At 54.3% G+C, this 21,313-nt stretch overlaps 2 protein-coding genes and 1 long non-coding RNA gene across 11 annotated transcripts; 1 reads left to right on the plus strand and 2 right to left on the minus strand.

Moving 5' to 3' along the window:
* Positions 1-6,515: 6,515 nt before the first annotated feature.
* SERTAD1 (SERTA domain containing 1) lies at positions 6,516-9,704 on the minus strand. The gene is made up of 2 exons (XM_012774593.3): positions 9,541-9,704; positions 6,516-7,582 (listed from the first exon to the last, which is right to left on the minus strand). The coding sequence occupies exon 2, from the start codon at positions 7,577-7,579 to the stop codon at positions 6,869-6,871; it is 711 nt and encodes a 236-aa protein (XP_012630047.2). The 5' UTR covers positions 7,580-7,582; positions 9,541-9,704; the 3' UTR covers positions 6,516-6,868.
* LOC142861088 (uncharacterized) lies at positions 8,218-8,669 on the plus strand. The gene is made up of 3 exons (XR_012912459.1): positions 8,218-8,336; positions 8,461-8,550; positions 8,582-8,669. It is a non-coding gene; the product is annotated as an uncharacterized LOC142861088 (long non-coding RNA).
* A 6,368-nt stretch (positions 9,705-16,072) lies between the features above and the next one.
* On the minus strand, positions 16,073-19,701 carry SERTAD3 (SERTA domain containing 3). 9 transcript variants are annotated; one of them, XM_012774564.3, is made up of 6 exons: positions 19,199-19,701; positions 17,684-17,790; positions 17,522-17,573; positions 16,756-17,302; positions 16,519-16,575; positions 16,073-16,413 (listed from the first exon to the last, which is right to left on the minus strand). In XM_012774564.3, the coding sequence occupies exons 4-6, from the start codon at positions 17,294-17,296 to the stop codon at positions 16,346-16,348; spliced, it is 666 nt and encodes a 221-aa protein (XP_012630018.2). In that variant the 5' UTR covers positions 17,297-17,302; positions 17,522-17,573; positions 17,684-17,790; positions 19,199-19,701; the 3' UTR covers positions 16,073-16,345. The 9 variants fall into 9 exon arrangements, with proteins under 9 accessions (XP_012630018.2, XP_012630017.2, XP_012630028.2 ...); XM_012774563.2 differs by having other exon boundaries at positions 17,518-17,573; XM_012774574.3 differs by having other exon boundaries at positions 16,756-16,991; positions 17,130-17,302; positions 17,518-17,790.
* Between the last annotated feature and the right edge of the window lie 1,612 nt (positions 19,702-21,313).

The following is a 21,313-nucleotide window of genomic DNA, read 5'->3' on the forward strand; positions in this document are numbered from 1 at the left end:
TAGGTTCAAATCCCAGCTCAGCCACTTCCTGGCTGTCTGACTTCCAGCAAGTCACAGCTTCCCTCTGGGCCTCAGTTTACCTCTAACATGGGGATGGTAAGAGCGCCCACCTCGTGGGGTTGTGGTAAAGATTAAATGAGTTAAAAGAGGCTAAATGGCCGGGCGCGGTGGGTCACGCCTGTAATCCTAGCACTTTGGGAGGCCGAGGAGGGCGGATTGCTCGAGGTCAGGAGTTCGAAACCAGCCTGAGCAAAAGCAAGACCCTGTCTCTACTATAAATAGAAAGAAATTAATTGGCCAACTGATATATATAGAAAAAATTAGCTGGGCATGGTGGCGCATGCCTGTAGTCCCAGCTACTCGGGAGGCTGAGGCAGCAGGATCGCTTGAGCCCAGGAGTTTGAGGTTGCTGTGAGCTTGGCTGATGCCACAGCACTCACTCTAGCCTGGGCAACAAAGTGAGACTCTGTCTCAAATATAAATAAATAAATAAAATAAAAGAGGCTAAAAACATAAAACAATGCTCAGCACAGAGTGAGTGCTACTCTTAAATAGTTTGTATTATTATTATTCACACAAATTAGATGGCTACCTAGTCTTGTCAGGGGCTTTTGGCCCCTTTTGAGTGAAACTGGGCATTAGGGAGCCCCATTTCTCTGTTTAATGGAGTTGCCACTTGGGGAGACACCTGTCACATACAAAACACTATTCTGGGCACCAAAGCTCTGCTTCTGAACCACGGGTGTAAGGTGGCCTGATTTATAGCTACCCGGACAAGAGCTGGTGTGGCTGTGGTCCAGTCCCCATTCTGTTGGACCCCAAAGACCCCTCCACATTCTTCTGTCCCCCCAGTTCACAGACAAGGAGGCTCAGAGAGCGCCAGTGACTCTCCAAGTTCCCCCACAGCAGGTAATTGGCAGCAGCTCAGATTGGAACCCAGCCCTGTCCAACTTCCAAGCCAAGGCCGCCAGGTTGAGGCCTGGCCTCGCCCCTAGCCCTTGGCCCCGGGCCCGGCCCCCAGCCTGCCCTCCCCGACTCACCAGACCCCGGGGGGCGGCACAGGGAGCACAGGTACCCCCACATGCCCCTCGCGCCCACCCGGCCGCTGCCTCGGACGCTCGCCGCTCTCTGAGCCCAGGCCCCAGGCCTGGCCCGGGTGAGGCTGGGGGATTACCCCCAAAGCCCACGTCAGCAGCTTCTGCCCCATTGTGCAGCCGGGCCGGACACCAGGCCCCCGCCTCGGTCGGAGCCCTCACCCCTCACCCCAGCTCGGGCGGCCCCTCTGCAGACCTGTGCCCAGCCCCCCACTGAGACCTTGGGGCCTACTTCCGAGAGCATGGGGGACCGGGCCGGGATGGCAGGATCCCAGAATGCTAGGGACCTCCCCCCTTCTCTCTGAAATGCCCCCTGCCCACTCTCGGCCACCAGAGAAGGCAGGAATGTGCTGAGCTCTGGGAAATGCCTTCCAGGCCTGGCAGCAGCCAGGGGTGGGGTGTGGCCCGAACCCTCCTCCCAAGGGGTGGAAGGGATGGCGTGGCCAGGGCTCCTGCCGCCTGAAGAGACCCTCACATCATTGCGATCTCTCTCTCTCATTCACTGATTCACTTCAACATTCATTTGTTCATTTATTCATTCAACTAACATTTGCAAGCCCTTGTTTGGTGGCAGGTCCTTTGTCGGACACCAGGGACACCAAGAGACCTAACTCCACCCTGGGGGGCAGACTCAGGAGAGGATTCTTACAGGAGGTGACATTTGAAGTCAAACCAGAGGGCTGGGGAGGCCGGGTGCGGTGGCTCACGCCTGTAATCCTAGCACTCTGGGAGGCCGAGGCGGGCGGATTGCTCGAGGTCAGGAGTTGGAAACCAGCCTGAGCAAGAGTGAGACCCTGTCTCTACTATAAATAGAAAGAAATTAATTCGCCAACTAACATATATAGAAACATTAGCCGGGCATGGTGGCGCATGCCTGTAGTCCCAGCTATTTGGGAGGCTGAGGCAGGAGGATTGCTTGAGCCCAGGAGTTTGAGGTTCCTGTGAGCTAGGCTGACGCCACGGCACTCACTCTAGCCTGGGCAACAAGGCGAGACTCTGTCTCACAAAAAAAAAAAAAAAAAGAAGAAGGCTGGGGAGAAGGGAGCCAAGGAAAAGGGCAGGGCAGAGGGTTCCAGGCAGAGGACCGGCGGTGAGAAAGGGAGCAGTCCTTTCTTCAACACCAGCAAACACTCAGCGAGCACCCGGTCTTGTGCCCAGCCCCGTGGTGGAGGTGCTGGGGACACTGTGTGACCGAGATGGCTCAGGGCTGCGTTCACAGAGTTCACAGTCCAACAGGGAACAAGCCAGAATGATGAGGGCCGAGAGGCGGGAATCGCAGGCACAGCAGCGTCAGGGCCTGGATGGGGGTGCCCAGGAAGGGTGTCACCTCAACCCAGGAAGAGAGGTCAGGGAGAGCTTCCTGGAGGAAGTGGCATTTGAGCCGGCACCTGAAGGGTATGTAGGAGCTAATGCAAAGCCATGGGCGGTGAATGAATGAGAGTGTGTTCCAGGCCGCAGGGCAGCCCGGGCAAAGGCCCTTTGAGCAAGTGGTTCATGGGAGAGTGTGAGGGGCAGCTGTGAGGAGGTCCAGAGCCCGGCAGTGCCATGACGAGGGACTGCGACTTTGTCCTGTGGGCCCTGGGTAGTTATGGGAGGGACAACATAGAGCTGAGCGTTTAAGAACTTGAGGGTGGGACACGGCTGAGCTACAGGCCAGACTGGACGGGAGGAGGAAAGCCCATCTCTCTCTGCTGAGGATCAAACAGAAAAGGGACATTGGCGCCCACTGTCCTGCCTCCCCTCGTCTCAGAGAGCAGAGACCCCTGCTCGTTTCCAGTCTCAGGGGACAGCATTCCATCTTTGCTGTTAGGTGTGATATTAACATTAGCCACGTGCTTTCTGCAGATGCCCCGTCCCAGGTTAAGGAGGCCCCCTTCCTAGCTGGCTGTGAGTGATGTCTCTGTCTTTGTGTCCCTCTCTGTCCTCGTGCATTGCCTGAGGGTTTCTTTCTGTCTCATTCTCTCTCTCTCTCTGTCCCTCACCCGCAGGGGTGTGGCCAGGGGAAGTTGAGTTTAGCGGGTGGCACCAGTGTCCTGGTTCCAGCCAAGGCCACCTCAGTAAACACAGGACATCCTGCCGGGCTGGGGAAGGAGGTGGAAGCTTCTCTTTGGGGACCACCCTCTCCGGACCCAGTCAGAGCCAAGCAGGAGCCTGCCTTGCCCTGCCCTGCCCTGCTGCTGGGTCCAGCCAAGGGAAACCGGTGCCTCCCTCGCCCCCACCCTTCACGCCCACCCCTGCTTCCTGGTCCTGTCTTCTGAGCTCCAGTCCCAGGGCCCAGCAGCTTCAATGCCTTCAGTGTCCCCCGCCCCCCGTCCCTTGCACCCATTGTGCCTCTCCCTGGGCTCAGCCTCAACCCTAGATCTGCTTGTCTCCCCTAGTCGCCATCCCATGGGTGGCCCTACTGTCTCCTAGTCCTCTTATTAGAGCCCTGAGCCTCATCATAGACCCTTCCTCAATCATGGGACATCAGCCTCAGCCTGTCCACTGGGCTTCTTGAGTGTCCCTTCCCCTCTTTCCATCCCAATGGCTGCTCCGTCCCTCCCTGGGCTCTCCACTCCTGGGCTCCAGGACTCCAGTCTCACCCACCTCCGCCACCACCACACGCACCTGGCAAAGGGACCCTTTTGCTTCATAGCTACCTGGGACCTTTGGAGTAAAGTCCCCCATCCAGGGTGCCCTGGCCCCTGCTGGCCCCTCCAGTCGCATCACTTACCTTCTCACTTTCCTCCTCGTTCCAGCCAAGCCCTGAAGCTTAGAGATCCCTGAAAATGTTGTAGGGTCCCTCACCTCTTAGCCTTTGCACATGCTGTTCCCCTTCCCCAGAACAACAGCCCTTCGAGTGGATACTATTACTATTCCAGTTTACAGATGAGGACCCCGAGGCTCAGAGAAGTTAATTACCTTGCCTAGAGTCACACAGCCGCAGAGTGACAAAGCTGGGGTCCAGACCCAGGAGGTAGGTCTGGCTTTCAGGCACAACCTCTTCTCTAAAGCGTATTGCTTCAGCCACATCTCTGCGTTAGATTTCCACAATGCACTGGGAATGCATACTGCCGGTGCTCAGTTAAATGTTCAGTGAATGGATGAATGGAATAGGGGTCGAAGGTGAACCTTGGAAGGTGCAGGATTCAGATCTCAGAGGACTGGGGTATATCCTGAGGGCCCAGGGGAGGGACAGATGTGGTCAGATTTACCTTTTACGTAGGGACAGGCACACAGTAGGTACTCATGAATGTTTGCTGAAGGAGGGAAGGAAAGAAGGGAAGGAGAGAAGGGAGGCCTAGGGTGTCTGGTCACAGCTCCCCCAGGTGTGGGGGGAGAAAGTGTGTGTGTGTGGGGGGGCTGCTCCTGGGAATGCCCGTGGAGGGGAGCTGGCCTGGGGGTGTGGTGGCCGGGACACACAGAGGTTCTGTGAAAGGCAGGAGCAGCGCCAGGGCTGGCAGCGCGGCTAGGAATGGTGTGGGCCCTGGAATCTGCTGGCCGAGGTGCAGTGGTGTCCTGGGGCCGAGCCTGAGGGTGGAGCGACACACTCCACCACAGCCAGAGAGCCTGCACCGCAATCCAGGGGTCAGACATGGGGAGAGAGGGGCAAGTCCGCAGGCATGAGCCTTTCATAAACCCCAGGCACCAGGAGGAAGGGACTAGGGCCGACCTAGCCCATATGGTTGCTTGTGTGCAAAAGTCGTGTTCCCTCCTCAAGGCATTTGACCCACATCTGCCAAGCAACTGTTGTAAGAAATATGTAAATGCATGGTACCTAAGACATGCGTGGCGGCCGCTTAAATAGGTGCACAACCTGTGCAACCGTACCTAGAGGCTCTGGGGAGAGGGAGCATCACTTGGCCAAGGAGACACGGGGAAAATGGGAGGGTCATTGACAGATGGGCAGGCTGACTGCATGGGTAGGTATCACAGGTCACTCCCCTGATTAGCACTCAGAAACATCAGAAACAGGCTCTTAGGATGTTGTAAACAGAGAGTGTTAATAATAACCCCACTCTGGGGGCCTCCTAGACCAGGAGACCCATCTCCAGGGAACTTAAGGCAGTGCTATCACGGAACCCCAGGCCGGGCACCAGGGGGCGTCGCTGAGCTCAGCCCTGGCTCCCAGGGTCTGGGCCGGGGGCAAAACTGAGTCTGAGTCGCCGCCGTCCCGCGGTTGGCGTCACCGGGGCTTGGAGTCCGGCGCCGGGAAGACCCTCAGCCCGGCGGCGGCTCCCTGCACGCCATTTTCACCTCCCTTCCAGAAACGGGCACAACTTCCTCCGCTCCTCCAGGAAGCTCGGCTCTGCCCGCCCCTTCCAGGACCCAGGCGCCGGCCCGGGGCTCCCCGCCTCCCCCAGCCCCACCCCTGCCTCAGCCTCCCTGCAGCTTCCGGCCGGCGGGACGTACTGGGGCGCGCGGTTTGGGTGTCCCCTCGCCGGCGCGTCCCCCGCTCCAGGCCCAGCTGGCTCCTCAGGTCACCTTGCAGCTCTCTGCTCCTCGCTGCCCCGACCCTAAGCTTTCAGGGCGACACTCGCCCGCCCCCACCGCCCGGCTGCGCCCTGCCCCCACGGCCGCCAGGAAGGACGCAGCCGCGTCCCGTGCCAGGCCGCTGAGTGTGCGGCCCCTCCCAGCCCGGCCAGGAATGCGGCCGGGCCGCGGGGGCGGCCGCAGACTCCCGGCGGTGGCGGCCCTGACACTCGGCAGGCAGGCAGGTGGCCCCGGCTCGCCTGGGCCCGAGTTTCTTCTAGAAGGAAAGCACAACGGCCTGCCCCTGAGCGCCCTCTTTTTCAGTCCAGCCACCAAACCTAGTGGCTTTATTTCGGAGACAGCCTCCGGGCTGCCCCATCCTCTGCCCAGTGAGAGATTTGAGACCGGGAGTGGATTTTATTTTTAAAAGCTGGCTGGTGTCTTCCTTTCCTGCACCATTTTCCTGGAGGTCTGACTGCGAGGGCTCCTTGGAGAGGCTTTCTCCAGCCTCTTGTTTTTATTTCTGGACCATCCTGAAAGCTCCCTTGCCCTCTCCTCTCCAGATACACAGAGTGACTCCAGGAAGGAGCAGCCTTCATTTTTAAACAGTGGCCTGGGGCATTCTCCCCCTACCTTTTATATACACACACTGGGCACAAGGAAACCTGGCTGGGTTTGTTCTGCTGAGTTCGTGTGGAGGGCTCTCTCGCAGCCAGACCTAGTTGGTCTGCCTCTCTCTCAAGCTAATAAAGCAGGAAAGTTCATGATTTAAAACCCACCTCCTCAAGTGATGACCTCTTGGAGCCTCAGTTTTCTTAACTGTAAAATGGGGACAATCTTGTGGGGCTGTTATGGGCATAAATGAATTAACGCATGCACATTCTTAGAACTGTGCCTGGTACACAGTCCACTTTCAGGAAATGTTACATGTTTTCTCATGTTCACATTCACACAAAGAAGCACACGGACTTGTTTCCCAGGACTGGTTTTAATTTGAAAAAACTGATTGGGGTCTCTTCCCTCTACCAGGGAAGGAACAGCCCAGGATATGGCCCCAAGAAATTCAGTCCAGCACAGGGCCTGGGCGATCACATTCCAGCCACCAGACCTGGCATTCCATCACTAGGGGCCAATCCCAGACTCCACCACCAGCCCCAAGGCAAGAGGACGGATGTGAAGATGCCCAGGACTGGATTCTGTCTCCCAAAGTAGCTCATGCTCCATTCTTAGTACTAGGGAACCCAGCTGTGTCTTTCTAAGGTGAGTGGGTCCAGCCACCAGGCTCAGTTCAGAGACTAGACAACCATTTCAAGCCCTCCGGGTCAGCGGCCCGGCCCTGGTGGCCGCTCCAGTGCCTGAGTGCCCACCAGCACGTCCATGAGGTAGTCCAGCTCAGCCTCATCCAGCTCTGGAGTGTCCTCCTTGCCTGCCCCGTCCTCAGCACCCGGTTTCAGGCCCTCAGAGGCTGGTGCCCAAAGTTCACTGTCATACATGGAGGTGTCAATGTCCTCAAACAGGCCCTCGAGCCCATCGTCCAGCAGACAGCCAGTGGCTGGTCCCAGCAGGTCCAAGGCACCCAGGCTGGGTGGGGCTCCCCCAGTCGAGCGGCCTGGTGGCCCCTCATCTGCCAGGGGTTGGGGGGCCTGGCTCAAGCCCTCGATGTGACTGAGGTCCTCCAGGAGGCTGGCCATGGAGGCTGAGAGGGCAGCGTCCGAGCTCGCCAGCAGGTTGTCAGCCATGCTGGGGGCTGCAGGCGGGTTGGGCACAGGTGGCAGGGGAGTCGTGGGTGCCATGGACGCTTGGATGCGACGAAGTGTGTTCACCACCAGCACCAGGTGCCGTAGGTCCGGCTCACTCTGCCGCAGGCTGTGGTGGAGCTTGAGCACCGAGAGGTCAAAGAGGGAGCTGGAAGCCACAGCTGGGGATGCCGGTGCCACTGCTGGGTGGCCAGGATCCAGCCACCAGGCATCAACTGCCAGAGATTCCTTCTCCTCCTCCGCCTCCCGTTTTCGCTTCAGACCCTTGCTCAGCATTGTCTGCAAGGAGGGAGGAGTTATTCAGTTATGGAAAGCAAATGTTAGGTTCATACCTGGCTCTATCAACTACTGTAGGTGTGATCTTGGGCAAGTCACTTAACATCTCTGTGGCATTCTTAGGGAACCTTTAAGATGTGAATGATAACAGTATCTGTTTCATAACTTGCTTTAAGAATTAAATGAGAAAATAAACAAAAAGCACCTACAACAATGCCTGGTACATAGTAATCAATCTTATTAATAATTTTTTTTTTTTTTTTGAGACAGGGTCTTCCTCTGTCACCCAGGCTGGAGTGCAATGGCTTGATCATAGCTCACCATAACCTCGAACTTCTGGGCTCAAGCAATCCTCCTGCCTCAGCCTCTCAAGTAGCTGGGACTACAGGTGTGTACTACCACGCCCAGCTAATTTTTTAATTTGTTGTAGTGGCAAGGTCTCGATATATTGCCCCGGCTGGTCTTGAACTCCTGGCCTCCAGTGATCCTCCCACCTCGGCATCCCAAAATTCTGGGATTACAGGGATGAACCACTGCACTTGGCCTCATAAGTACTCTTAATAACATTATTATTTCTTCAATGAACTATTCGAATGGCCAATATTAACCTTACTTTTTTTCCTATGAAAGTGGCTGTTTCATGTAGTTTAATATTTATCAGGTGTCTACTTTGTATCAAACAGTAAATAAACAAACACGGGAAATGTACAGATATTGAGAGGAGGAAACTAGAAGGTCCTGGAGATGGACAGGAAAGGCTTCCGTAAGGAGGTGACATTTGAACTGAGCCCTGAGGCAAGAGAAGAAGTCAGCCACAGAGGGACCAGGGTAAAGCATCTGGACAAGAGGGAACAATAACAAAGGCAAAGGAAGACCCGGAGGCTGCATGAGCTTGAACTGCAAAGAGACCAGTGTGGTTGGCACACGGAGTGACATGGTAGGAGACCAGATGGGGGCTGGGGAGCAGGGAGGCAGAGGCCCAGGTCGCAGAAGGCCATATAGGCAGAGGTGGGGAGTGTGGATTTTAAGTGTGGTGGGTAGTCACTGAAGGGGGTTGAGCAGGGAGGGGAGAGGTGCTGTGAGCTGATTAGGTTTCCAGACCCTTTGGGAGGCTACTGTACTCTTGGCTACTATACAATGACGATGGCCTGGGGTAGAAGCTGGTAGTGGACATGAAAGGAAGCTGGTTGATAAAGGACTTATTTGGGAGACAGAGGGGACAGGGCTTGCCAGGAAATCCCATGGGCACGGGGGCAGTCACCGAGATAAGTTTGAGGACCCACACTCTTCCCCCCGGGGTGGCAGGGCGGTGGGGGGGGTGCCTGGAGTTTTGGACTCCTGGCCCAACCTACTTTTTTGGGCCAGGAAGACTGCAGGGTCGGGTCCCCAGGACGGGACCTGGCAAGACCTTAAGAGTGACCCGCCGCGCTACGTACAGCTGGGTCTTCGCCCCCTTCCGAAGACCCGGGAGCCCGGAACCGCAGGAATTCAGCCCCCACCCCCGACTCCGCCCCCCGGGTCCCGGCGCCCCCTGGCGGCGCCCAGGCTAGCCTTCCCCCCGGATTCTGGCCCCTCTGACCCCGGGACCCTTTACACTGCCCCGCGCCCCGGCTGCGGTTCCTGCCTGCCGCCCGGGGCCACGCAAGCAGAGACCCCAGGCGGGCTGTTCTGTGCTCCTGGCCTCCGCTCGCTTCCGGCAGTGGAGGCGGCTCCTCCAGAAGCGGCGGCGGCGGGGGCGGGTGAGTCACGCAGTCGGAGCCAGGGAGCCGGCGCCTCCGCCCCCTTCTCGGGCTCCGGCGTGATTCACCCGGCCCGGCCGGGGCGGACGACACGTAAAGGCCCGCGCTACTCGATCCCGGGCAGCCCCAGCGCGCACCTGCCGGACCCAGGGATCGAACTCGCTAAAGAACCCGACCGCCGGCCGGTACCCCTTCTCTCCCCAGGCCCCTTCATTTACATACCCTGCTCACTAGCTGCCAATCAGAACGAAGAGATAGCCAACCACAGCCAATCAGGAAGCGGCGGCGGCGGCAGCATCGCTTGCTCGCTTGCTCTCCTTCAGCAACCGGCGCCTGGGTTGCGAGACGCAGTTCTGACTCCGGCGCACGACTCCAGACTCCTGACTACCCTTGGCTACCGCCCACTCCGGTGGCGGCCCCGCCCTCCACCCCAGGGATTGGCCCTGGGCGGTGATGGGCGGAGCCTGCAGGGGGCAGATTCTAAAAAGGGGAGGTTGCCTTCAGGGCGCATGCCCGGGCTGCTGCGTGAGGGAAGAGGGGAAGGAGGGGTGGCTGGCTATGGGTTGGTGGTGGGTAGGGGCTTTTGCTTCTCCAAGTACAGGCTTTTCACACGTACCCATGCACCTGCCAAACCCAGCCCCAACAAGGATCTACACTCTAGGCCAGGTAGGCCTGGGTTCAAATCTTGACTCACCACTCCCTCGATGCGTGACTTTGGAAAAATGTTCGACCTCTCCGAGCCACACTTAGTATGTTAAATAGGGATCTCTTTAGCGCTTGAGAGTTAGGAAAGCTGGAATAAGATCGCGTCTGTAAGAGCACTACGCCAGACTTAGCAAATGCTGGACAGTTGGACTCCGTTGTGGACGAAGGCGGGAAGTGGGAGTGGAATACCACCAGTCACATCCTGGGCTCCACTCTCTAAGTAGCTGCGTAACCTGGGGCAAGTGTTTTTATTCCTTAGGGTCTCGGTTTCATCTTCTTTAAAATGAGGGAAATAGCGCCTGGCTCAGAAGATCCTTTTGAGGATTAAATAGAACAATTTGTGCAAAGTGCTCAGAGTGGGGTGCAACGTCTTCTTTTGTTAGTATTATAGCTGTTGTAGCTTAGTTCAAAGCGGGTGGACACATGGGATGGGGCTGGAGGTAGACAAGAGTTTAATATTTGATAAACTGGCAGTGAGACTTACCTTTGTCATGTAGCTCATTTGCTAACTCCAAATCTATGGGGAAAACTGTTGTGAATAAAGCCCCTGGCCGAAGTTCATGAAAGTGTTAATTACAATAGTTAATTCAGGCAGCAATTTTCAATGCATAATTAAATCCTTGAGTGAAAGAAAGGTTAGTGGGAAGCAGGATCTTGACAGGCTCCAAAGCCTTATCCCAAAGGTTACTTGCTAACTGCAAAGAAGGAAATTCTTTTATGATGTGCTCACAACCTTAACTGTGAGATGAAACTGATCAGTGGGACATCCTGACGCTGGGTGCCACCTCCAATAACTTATTAGGAAGTGTGTGCCATACCCTGTGGAGTTTCCCTGTTACGTTGCATAAACTGACTCTCATCAGGCCCAGTCTCCAGCTTATAGGAAATAATCAATCAGACAAATCCAGAATGTGGCACATTCTACAACATAACTGGGCTGTTCTGCCAGAAATTCAATGTCAAGAAAACACAAAAACAGGTGGAAGTAGAATGTTCCAGAATAAAAGATACTGGCCAGATTTATGCCTGTCAATCCCAGCCCTTTGGAACCCAGGAGGATGACCCAAGGCGAGGAGTTCAAGACTAGGCTGAGCAATACAGCAAGACCCCATCTCTAATATATTTAAAAAGAGAGAGAGATACTATGTAATTTCTTTATTACAACCAAAATAGCACATGAACCTTCACTGGATCCTGATTTGGGGGAAGAGAAAACAACTATAAAAGGTATTCTTGGGCACTCTGGGAGGCCGAGGCGGGCAGATTGCTCGAGGTCAGGAGTTCGAAACCAGCCTGAGCAAGAGCAAGACCCTGTCTCTACTATAAATACAAAGAAATTAATTGGCCAACTAATACATATAGAAAAAATTAGCCGGGCATGGTGGCGCATGCCTGTAGTCCCAGCTACTCGGGAGGCTGAGGCAGCAGGATTGCTTGAGCCCAGGAGTTTGAGGTTGCTGTGAGCTAGGCTGCCGCCACGGCACTCACTCTAACCTGGGCAACAAAGTGAGACTCTGTCTCAAAAAAAAAAAAAAAAAAGGTATTCTTGGGCCCATTGGAGAGATTTTAATATGGACTGGATATTAGGTGATATTAGGGAATTTTTATTCTCTTAGATATGAAATATTATTGTAGTTTATAGGTGAATGTCCTTATTCTATTTTTTTGTTTTGTTCTTTTGGAGAAAGGAGGTTTCACCTTGTTGCCCAGCTGGTCTCAAACTCCTAGCTTCAAGCCATCCTCCTGCCTCAACCTCCCAACACTAGGATTACAGATTACAGGTATGAGCCACCATGACCAGCCTGAATGTCTTTATTCTTTTTTTTTTTTTGAGACAGGGTCTCCTTGTGTTGTCTAGGCTGGAGTGCAGTGGTGTCATTATAACTCCCTGCAATCTCAAAACTCCTGAGCTCAAGCAATCTCCTGCTTCAGCATGCTGAGTAGCTGGGACTACAGGCGCACCATCATGCCTGGTGGTTTTTGTTTCTTGTAGAGATGGGGTCTTGCTATGTTTCTCAGGCTGGTCTTGAACTCCTGGCCTCAAGAGATCTTATTCTCAAGAGAACCTGCTGAGCTTTTAAGGGGAGAAATGTCAAGCTATCTGAAATTTACTCTTCAATGGTTAAGCAAAAGAAAAAAAATATATACATGGCCGGGTGTGGTGCCTCACTCCTGTAATCCTACCACTCTAGGAGGCAGAGGCAGGAGGATTGCTTGAGCTCAGGAGTTTGAGAGCAAGAGCAAGACCCCATCTCTACTATTAATAAAAATAGAAAAATTAGCCGGGCATGCTGGCACATGCCTATAGTGCCAACTACTTGGGAGGCTGAGGCAGGAGGTTTGGTTGAGCCCAGGAGTTCGAGGTTGCAGTGAGCTATGATGACACCAGCTGACAGAGGTGTCACCCAGGATGACAGAGCGAGACTCTGTCTCAAAAAGAAAAAAAGAAAAGAAAAAGAAAAGAAAAAAATGTATATATACCTATACATATGTAGATAAAAGCAACTTAGCAAAATGTTAAGAACTATTAATTTAATCTAGGTGGGAAGGTATTCAGGTGCTCAGAATATTTTTTTTCTCATTTTTTTCTATGTGCTTGAATATTTTTCCATAATAAAAATAGGGTAAAATGCTAATTACAACCAAGCCTCTGCTAGGCAAATTCACATAATTACTCTCACAGCTCATTTTTTTTAAATTTATTTTTCTTTCTTTTTTTTCTCTTTTTATTTATTTATATTTTTGCTTTTTTTCTTTCACAGCTGTGGATCCCTAATAAACACACAACCCATTTTTATGGTCTGGCAAAAAGGAGGCTTGGGGTTTCCAAGTGGCTTTCTCCAGGTCATCCACCGAAGAAGAACTCACAGGAGTCATTTAACATGTATTTATTGAGCACCTACTATGTGGCAGGCACTGTTGTAGGTGATAGGGTTACAGCATTGGATAAAGCTCATACGGTCTCGCCTCTCATGGAGGGGGGTGGAGAGAGAAAAGACATGAAAACAAATGCATTCATTGATTCACAAACATTCATGTTTTAAGCCCCTTCTGTGTGCCAGACACTATTCTAGTACAGAAGATACGGCAGTGAAATTATAGATAAAAATTCCTTATGGGAGGCGATGGACAATAAACTGACAGAAATGACATAGTACTTTAGGAACTATAAGTGCAAAGGAAAAGAAAGCAGAGTGGGAGGAGTGTAATGGAAGGGTAGGTGGCTTTAGCAGGGAGTTGTCTCTGAAGAGGTGACATTTGAGCAGAGACCTGATGAAATAAGAGAGGCTGCAAAACTCTGGAGGAAGAGTGTTCCAGACAGAGGGAAGAGCCAGTGCAAAGGCCCTGAGGTTTGTGGGGCAGCAAGGCTGGACTGGGAGCTGCCTGGGAGGAGGTCAGAGAAGTTACCAGGCCTTTTAGATTCCTCTGTGACCCTTTCAATTTTTACTGCGAGTGGGATCAGAAGGCCCTGGAAGATGAATTAATGAGGAAAATAATTTCCACTTCTGTTCAGTGACTTGAGAAACAAAACCGAACGGGACGGTGGGGAGAGGCGCCTGCAGCCAGAGCGCTCAGAGAGACCAGAAAACGGAGAAGGAGCCAGGACTTGCAAGGCTGGGGGAAGGGAGAAAAAGAGAGGCCCGGGCCTCGGGGAAATGAAACCAGAAGTGAAGCCACCAGGCTGGGCAGGCCTGGGGAGCAGCCTCCGCCAGCTGGGGAGGGAGGGAGGGAGGAGGGGGGTCCGGCCCCCAGCCGGCCGCCCCGCCCAGCCCCTGGGGAGGAAGGAGGCGCCAGGCAGGCTCCGGGCCGCGGTCGCCTCGCTGGTGTCCCGCCGGCTGGCCGGCCCAGGGCGGAGGGTGGGCAGCCAGGAGGGACCGAACTGCCCCGCCCCGCCCCGCCCCGCCTAGCGAGGGCCGCGGGCCCATCCCCCACCGCGGGCAGGCTGGGGAGGGAAGCTCAGGGAACGTGGACTCTGCCCTGGGGACTCGGGTCCCTCCGCAGGGCCAGCCTTTCCACTTCTGTGGCCAGTTCTTTGCCTGGCGCGACGTTAGGGAAGGAGCTGGGCCTCTCTGAGACTCAGTTTGTTCATCTGGAGAGTGGGTGCTCTGCATACTGTGCCTCACCGTGGTACTAACAGGCTACACGCTTTGATTCCCCCACGCTCGGTTGTCTTTAGCACAGTCGAAGACAGCTCCAAGAAAAAGATGAGTCCAGTCACATCCGTCCCCTCCCGTGGCTTCCATCGCACTCGAGGTAAAGTTATAGTCTGCCCTGTTGGACACACAGGGGGCCCTAGCCATCTGGCCCCTCTCCCCTGTCACCTGATCTGGTGTTCTCCCCCTTTGCACACTCTGCTCCTTGTCACACCCCTCCTCGCTGTTCCGCAGTCACTCCACTGAGGCTCTGGCCTCAGGGCCTTTGCACTGGTTGTTTCCTCTGCTTGGCTTGTTCCCCCAGAGAGCACTCAGCTCACCCCTCACCTCCTTCTGGTCTTTACCTGAATGCCACTTTGCCAGTGGCGCCTTCTCTGGCTGTCCCATCTAAATAGCAATATCCCCTCCAGTCTCCGGCTTTTTTTCCCCACAGCATGTATCACCACCACCTGCAGGCTGTACATTTTAACTTCTTTTTCATATTTATTTCAATCTTCCTCCACTGTTACACTCCATGAGAGCAAAAATTGTCTATTTTGCTCATGTGCCTACCAGAAGAGTGCCAGGCGGACAGCAGGCACTCAATAAATCTGAGCATTACGGGAAACCTCAGTGTGCATTAGGCTCTGTCTTACACACTTTGCTGTGAGGCAGGTATTACTCTAGGTCTGCAGGGTGGAGTATGGTGGCGAGTTTGAGTGTTTGAGAGCAGCAGGGAATGGCGTGGCTGGAACACAGGAGGGTGTGAGTTCAGAGAGGTGGGAGGGAGGGTCGGCCATTGCAAAGTCTGGAGTTCATTTGTTCCAACAAATTTTTTGAGAGCCCGTATGTGCCAAGCATAGTTCTAGGCACTAGGTGGGGTATCGCTGGGCAAACACTGACACAGCCCCTCCCTCTCGGTTGCTGGTAGAGCAAGAGGCTAACCATAAATGGGTAATAAATAACTTGAGATCGGATAGGTGCTACTTAGACAGTCAAACAGGCTGTGGTGGGGAGGTGACCCACCTGGACACATTGAGCTAGGAAGGACAAGGAAGACTTGAGAAGGCGACATTTGGATTGGTGAAGCTATGGGGGAAGTGACTATCAAGGGCAGGAGCCCTGTAGTGGGAAGAAGGGGCCAGGGGTCAAAGGGGACCCATGTGATTGAAGGAGAGAGTGGGAGATGAAACTGGGAAAGTTGTCAGGAGTGAGAGTCATTCAGTCCTCGCTCCTGATTATGAATCAGGAAGCCTCTGTAGAGCTGAGGTTTTATTCTGAGCGTGACAAGAAGTCTTCAGGAGGAAGACATGATTCACTTGGCATCCATATTGGGATGCAGACCTGGCATGCTTTCTGGAGATCCCTGTGATCACCCCTTCCTCTTTCTGGATTGGCACCTAACTGTTCAGGTGACCCCTCCACTTTCTGACTTAGTGATCCCCGCAGGGTGAGAAAATCTGGCTTTGATCCAGAAACCACAGGCAAAATCCCCAACCTTTCTCTGCCATGGACTAAACCCGGTGTGGTCCTCCTCCCAACGCTTCCAGTAAAGTCCCTAATGCTGTGCAAGTTCACCTGCTGCATCTCTTTAGAGGTCTTTGTCCTCTAAAGAGTCCTAGCTCCCTGGTCCTTGCTCTTCCTGGGTGACCCTGAGTAAATGACTTGGCCTCTCTGAACTTCAGGTTTCCCCTATATAAAATGTGATGATAGTATGTACTTCTATATAATCATGAGGATTAAAGGACTTAATTCAAATAAAGTGGTCAGAACAGTGCTCTTAACAGGTACTCAATAAACGTTATGTGCAATGATATACCTGCCTCCACTTTGGCAGTGAAGGGGTGCAGGTGTCTAGGAAATTCAACAGGCTCTCCCATCGACTCAGTGAATCTTAGAAACTTAAGACAGCGTCATTCCTTCCAAAATATTTTATTTAAAAAAAATTACAATAAAAAAAGCCACCACAAACCCTGCCTTTCTTTTAAATAATGTAGCATGGAGCAGTTTGGTTTCCACCCTATTATTGCACGTGGTCCGGCCTGGTTATGAATCAGGAGGCTGCTGGGACTGGGGTCCTGCCGAGGAAGTGGGGTTCAGCCTGGGAGGAGGGGACCAGCCCCTCCCACTCCCTCAAGGTGCAAGAGGCAGAGCCTGGGTTTCCATAGCAACCTGGCAGCACATCCCTGTCATCCTTTGACAGGCCTAGCTTTCTTTATCTTCCCTGAGCCCCCAGTGGTCACAAGGGGAGTAGGAACTGGAGGGAAAAGGCAGAAGAAATGTGTAAGTGGAAGATCAGACTCCCAGAAACAGAGTCTCATTAAGGCATTTGGAACAGATAAATTAATTCAGGAAGACCCACCTTCACAGAAGGCTGGGGTAACCAGACGCACACACATGCAAGACAGTTTGTGGAACCCTGAAATGGGAGGAAAGGGGGCCAGAGTCACTGTTTAGAGACCCCCAAAACACACAAAGTTGCATCCAGGGATCTAGCCTACCAAGGCTGACATGAGGCTTTTCCCCCACCCCAAATCAAAATTTTAGGACCCCAGAATGATTTCCATGATGTGATCTAGTTCATTCCACTCCCAGGAACCTGGGGCACAGAAGAGGTTGTGAGGAGGCTCCGGCGGGACCAGTGCAGGTTCCTTTTCCACTGCAGATGTGTCAATGTCCAGAAAGAAGTCATCCAGGCCAGAGTCCCCCAAGTACCGGGAGCTCAGAGCTTCTAAGAAGACTGGATCAGGCTGGGGTGGCAATTCATTCTGGAGGCTTGGGGAAGCCACTGGATTCTGAGGAGGCTCCGTCTCATCCATGGAGGTCTCCAGCTCCCTGAGAATAGAGCCAATGGTGGACGACAGGGAGAAATCTTCCTCACCCAGGAAGAGGGGCTCTGGGGGCAGGGCAGGGGCGGGAGCCAGGTGAAGTGCAGCCTGGAGCTGTTGGAGGGTGTTGTGGATGAGGACATGCCTTCGGAGGCTGGGCGCTCGGGGACCCAGGCTGCGCTGGACTTTGTCTAGGGAGATGCGGAGCAGGGCTTGCTGGTAGCTCTGCAGGCCTGCTGGACTCCAGTCCCACTTTTCATCCGCCTCCTCCCCTTCCACATCTGAGTGCTTCCTCTTCAAGCCTCCCACCATGATGCCCTGTGGAGAGAAGAAGGGCAAGTCTGACACAGTAGAGCTAGTTCAAACCCCCCTTTCTCAGGCCTGTATAGTCATTGATTTTTAATTATCTAAACCTCAGTTGACTCATTTGTAAAATAACGTTGTCTGAATCCTACAAGGCTAAGGAGGTGAGTAAATATATGAGATTAAGAAAGCAAGATATGGACTTAAAGCTGGGTCTGAATCCCACTTACTTGCCTGTTGTGGCCTCAAAGAGTGAATTTACATCCTTGAGAATCAATTTCCTCATCTGCAAAGTAAAGAACCTAACTCAGGTCCCTGAGTCTTAAAATTGTTCTTCCACAATACTCATTTCTTCAAACATGTCACACACACAAGAAAGGGGTGGAGTACAGGGACCTGGACTGGAAGTAGGGAATCCCGGGTTTGAATTCTGCCTTGTACACTGCTCAGCTGTATGATCTTGGGAAGTGATGTGATATCACCTCTGGGCCTCAGTTTCTCATCTGTAAAATGGGGATTGTAAACATACTTTTCACTACATCCGCCAAGGACATCCCACGATTAATAGGAACAGAGCCCACCACATGGTAAGTGCTTAATAACAAGAGTTAATCGCCATTTATTCACTATAGTTTTGAGTGCTTACTATACACGAGCTACCTGGAACCCTGTTAGGGCACCTCTTTTTCGAGATTCTTCTTTCACGGGTAGGATATTTCTGCCCGTGCCCTCTTCCTTAACTGACTGGGAGCACTCCCAAGAGCAGGGAAGGGGCCTTCCTCAGTCCCTCTGCCCGCGCTTTCAGTTTCCCCCAAAGCGTGCCCCATAGGAAAACTCGCCAGGACTCAACTCACGCCAAGCCCCGCCCCCTCCCCGGGCGTCTCTTCAGCACCGAGGAACGCCCCAATTTGGCCCAGGGGCTTCTGGGAAACGTGGGCCAATAGCAGCCAGGTACACGGACTGACACCGAGCACGCACTACAATCCCCAGAGGGCTCTGCTGGCTGATGGGAGGAACACCCTCGCCCCCGGCCAACCCTCCTTTAAGGCATGCGCACAGGGACCCGGCTGGGTGGGGGAAGGGAACCCGGACGTCCAGCTGCCAGGCGCCGGCCGAGCCCCGCCCTCCAGTGCCTCCGGCGCGGCGGGTCTGAGCTCCACGCCCGGAATACCCCTCCCCCACCCTAGACCACAGCTCTAAAACCGCTTTCTCCCGGTCCCTCCGACCCCGAAGGTCCGGGATTCTTCCCCCAAAGTGCCCTCGGGTCTAGAGACCCAGGCCCCAATACATTGCTAAGAGACGACAAATGCTCTGCGATCCACTCCGTTCGGGAGACTAGGTATGCCACTTTTAATACCTCTCCCAAAACTTTCTCCAATTCTCCTGAATTCCAAACGCCTCTGGACTTCACCTCCAAACTCCCCATCGGACCCCATGATGCGAACACTGAACTCTTTGCAGTTCTCACTCCCTGCCAATGCGTCTTGGAGTTCAAGATTCCTTGACCCTAGTTCTCTCACTTTTACAAATGCCCGGGATTTGTAAAGCCGGGCATTTACAAATCAGCCTCAAACCTCTCACACCTTTTCCAGAACACTACAGAACCCCTAATTCAACCCGTCTGGAAGACCTAAATAGGGTCTAATCTCCAGATTCCCTGTCCCGAAAGTTCCTTCCCTTAGTTTTCTCACTTCTCCAAACACCCCACGTCTCAGCTTCAAACTCCCTCCGCTTGAAAATCCTGCCCCAACAACCTCACCTTCAAACCTGGATCTCCAACTAAGTCTCGGGTCCCCAGACCCTCCAAACCCTATCATCACCCTTAATCTGCGCCCCCCATTCCCGTCCCGCCCCCGCCGCGCCTCGCTCCCCCCTCCAAGGTAGATCCCTAGCCAGGCGGCCACTCCTCACCTCAGCCGCCAGGTTTTCAACAACCACCTCCCGAAACGCCTACAGCGTTGAGACCCACCAGGGCTGGGTTGGGACCTCGCTCACCTCCGCGGGGCCTCTCCTTCTGCCCTCGGGCCCACCCAGCCCCGCCCCGGAGCTGAGCTGCGAGCTTCGATTGGCTGGAGCCCGGCCCGCTGCGGGGCGCCGATTGGCTGGGTGGAGCCACCCCCCTGTCGCCTGGAGACGCCCGATCCGCCCTCCCTTCCCTAACGCCCCGGGCCATTTAAAGGATTCCGACTAGCCAGGGGGCGGGACCGCCTCTTCAGGGCGGAGGTGGCATGTCTACCAAAACCGCTTCCTTCAACTCAGCTACAGCCCTCGCTCGAGAGCATCAGCGTTGCTCTCTACAGTTCCTTTACACCCGGCCTGGACCCCATGGCGGAGCAAGACGGGCTAGTTTGCCCCTCAGCTCCCGGCTCTCCAGGCGGGCGGGGTTGAGCAACTCGCGGAGGCCGCGCCCCCGGGGATCCGAGGGCGGCGCTGTGAGCGCGGCCGGATGACGCAGCGGAAGTCCAGCCAATAGTTTGGCGCGGCCTGAGTTGCCTGGGCGACCGCAGCCCCGCCCCTCCACTACTCCGGCTCCCCGCCCCCCGTTACGCAGCTGCCCCTTCCTAATCCTCCGGTCTTCTCAGCCCGGGCGGTCCTGCCTGGTTCCCACCCTCTCTACTCTCTCAGGATGGCTCCTCCGCTGCTGGAAAGTAGTTCATGGTTCCCCACCGCCCTGGAGACAAAGTCCAAACTCCTTCCTTTGCCACAAAGCCCTTCACCATCTGCCCTGGGGCGCTCGCCGGGCTCTCTGCGACCCTGCCGCACCAATTCTCTTTCCGTGTCTCTGAAATGGCCTCAAGCGCCCACCACCACCGCGAAAAGAGGGATTTTTGTCTGTTTTCTTCCCTGTCTTGCTCCAGTGTCTACAATGCCCGGCACATAGCAAGTGCTTAAAAACGAAAATGATCTCAGCTTTGCTACCTGAGCTGGAAAAAAAAAAGAGAGAATGAAAGGCTTTTGGATCTTTAAGCTTGTTTCCTCATCCTGAAAATATACCCTCAGTTCCCAGGCTGCCTCTGTTCAGAACTCATCTCGAAGGTGCTCTCCTCTGTGAAGCCCTTCCTGACAGTCCAGGTTAGGTTAGGACCCCTTCCGGGCTGCCATGGCCTCCTGTGCTTCCCCCATCCCAGTCCTGGGCTGTCACTGTCTGGACTGTGGGCTCCCAGAGGACCCAAGTTATATCTGTCACCCGCCGCTTGCCCGCAGCGTTCCCCAGCACTGGGCTGGGCACTGAGCAGGTGCCCAGTGAAAGTTTGTTAAGTGCTCTGCAAACAGCGTCGAAGAAAGAGAAATCGAGAGGGCTGAAATAAATCCCTGCTAGTGTCCTCTGAAAGCCTGCACCAGTCATGCCCCACCCCCACAACGAGTTTTCCCTCTGGGAGAGAGAGGAAGGCAGTTTTCTCCAGGCCACCTCAGGGAAGGGTGGTTTAAGGCTCCTCAGGCCAGTTCTTGCCGGTTCGAGTTTGTCTACCAAGTCGTTCTGCAGTTTGCAATGTAGGACTGGAAAGGATTTCTCAGGGGATACAATTGGGCAGGAGGATAGGTGGGTGGGTGACTGTGGGGTCACAGTCTTCTTAATCCAGTCTTCTGAATTAAGGGTTCTGTGAGGTCCATGAAAGTAGTGAGAGAAGAGTGGCTCACCACACTTGGAAAAGTGTCCCTGGGGAACAAAGGAAGTAGACAGTAGATTCCAAAGAGGGCCATGATTAGGAAGAGGCAGTGGTTTCCCTTCCCCCTCCCCAAACTGCTCTACCTCCAGGATCTGGACCTCAGGAAAGCTCTACTGTCACTCTGTCCCCAGGTTACAATCCATACTCTGCTCTGCTTCCTGGATGCCTGCCTCCCCTCCCACAGGGACTGTCCACTCAGGCTCCTGAGCGCTCCTGCCACCCACTCTCTCCCCTCCTCAAAGCCCCTGCCTCGGTCTCAGCCTCACCTTCACACAGTAGGTGAGGGAAGCTTTATAAAACACAACCTTGGGCTGGGTGCAGTGGCCTGGGGAAGTGACCACCTCTTTGTGCCTCGGTT

The sequence above is a fragment of the Microcebus murinus genome, chromosome 16 (genome assembly GCF_040939455.1).
Source record: "Microcebus murinus isolate Inina chromosome 16, M.murinus_Inina_mat1.0, whole genome shotgun sequence".
Lineage (NCBI taxonomy): Eukaryota > Metazoa > Chordata > Mammalia > Primates > Cheirogaleidae > Microcebus > Microcebus murinus.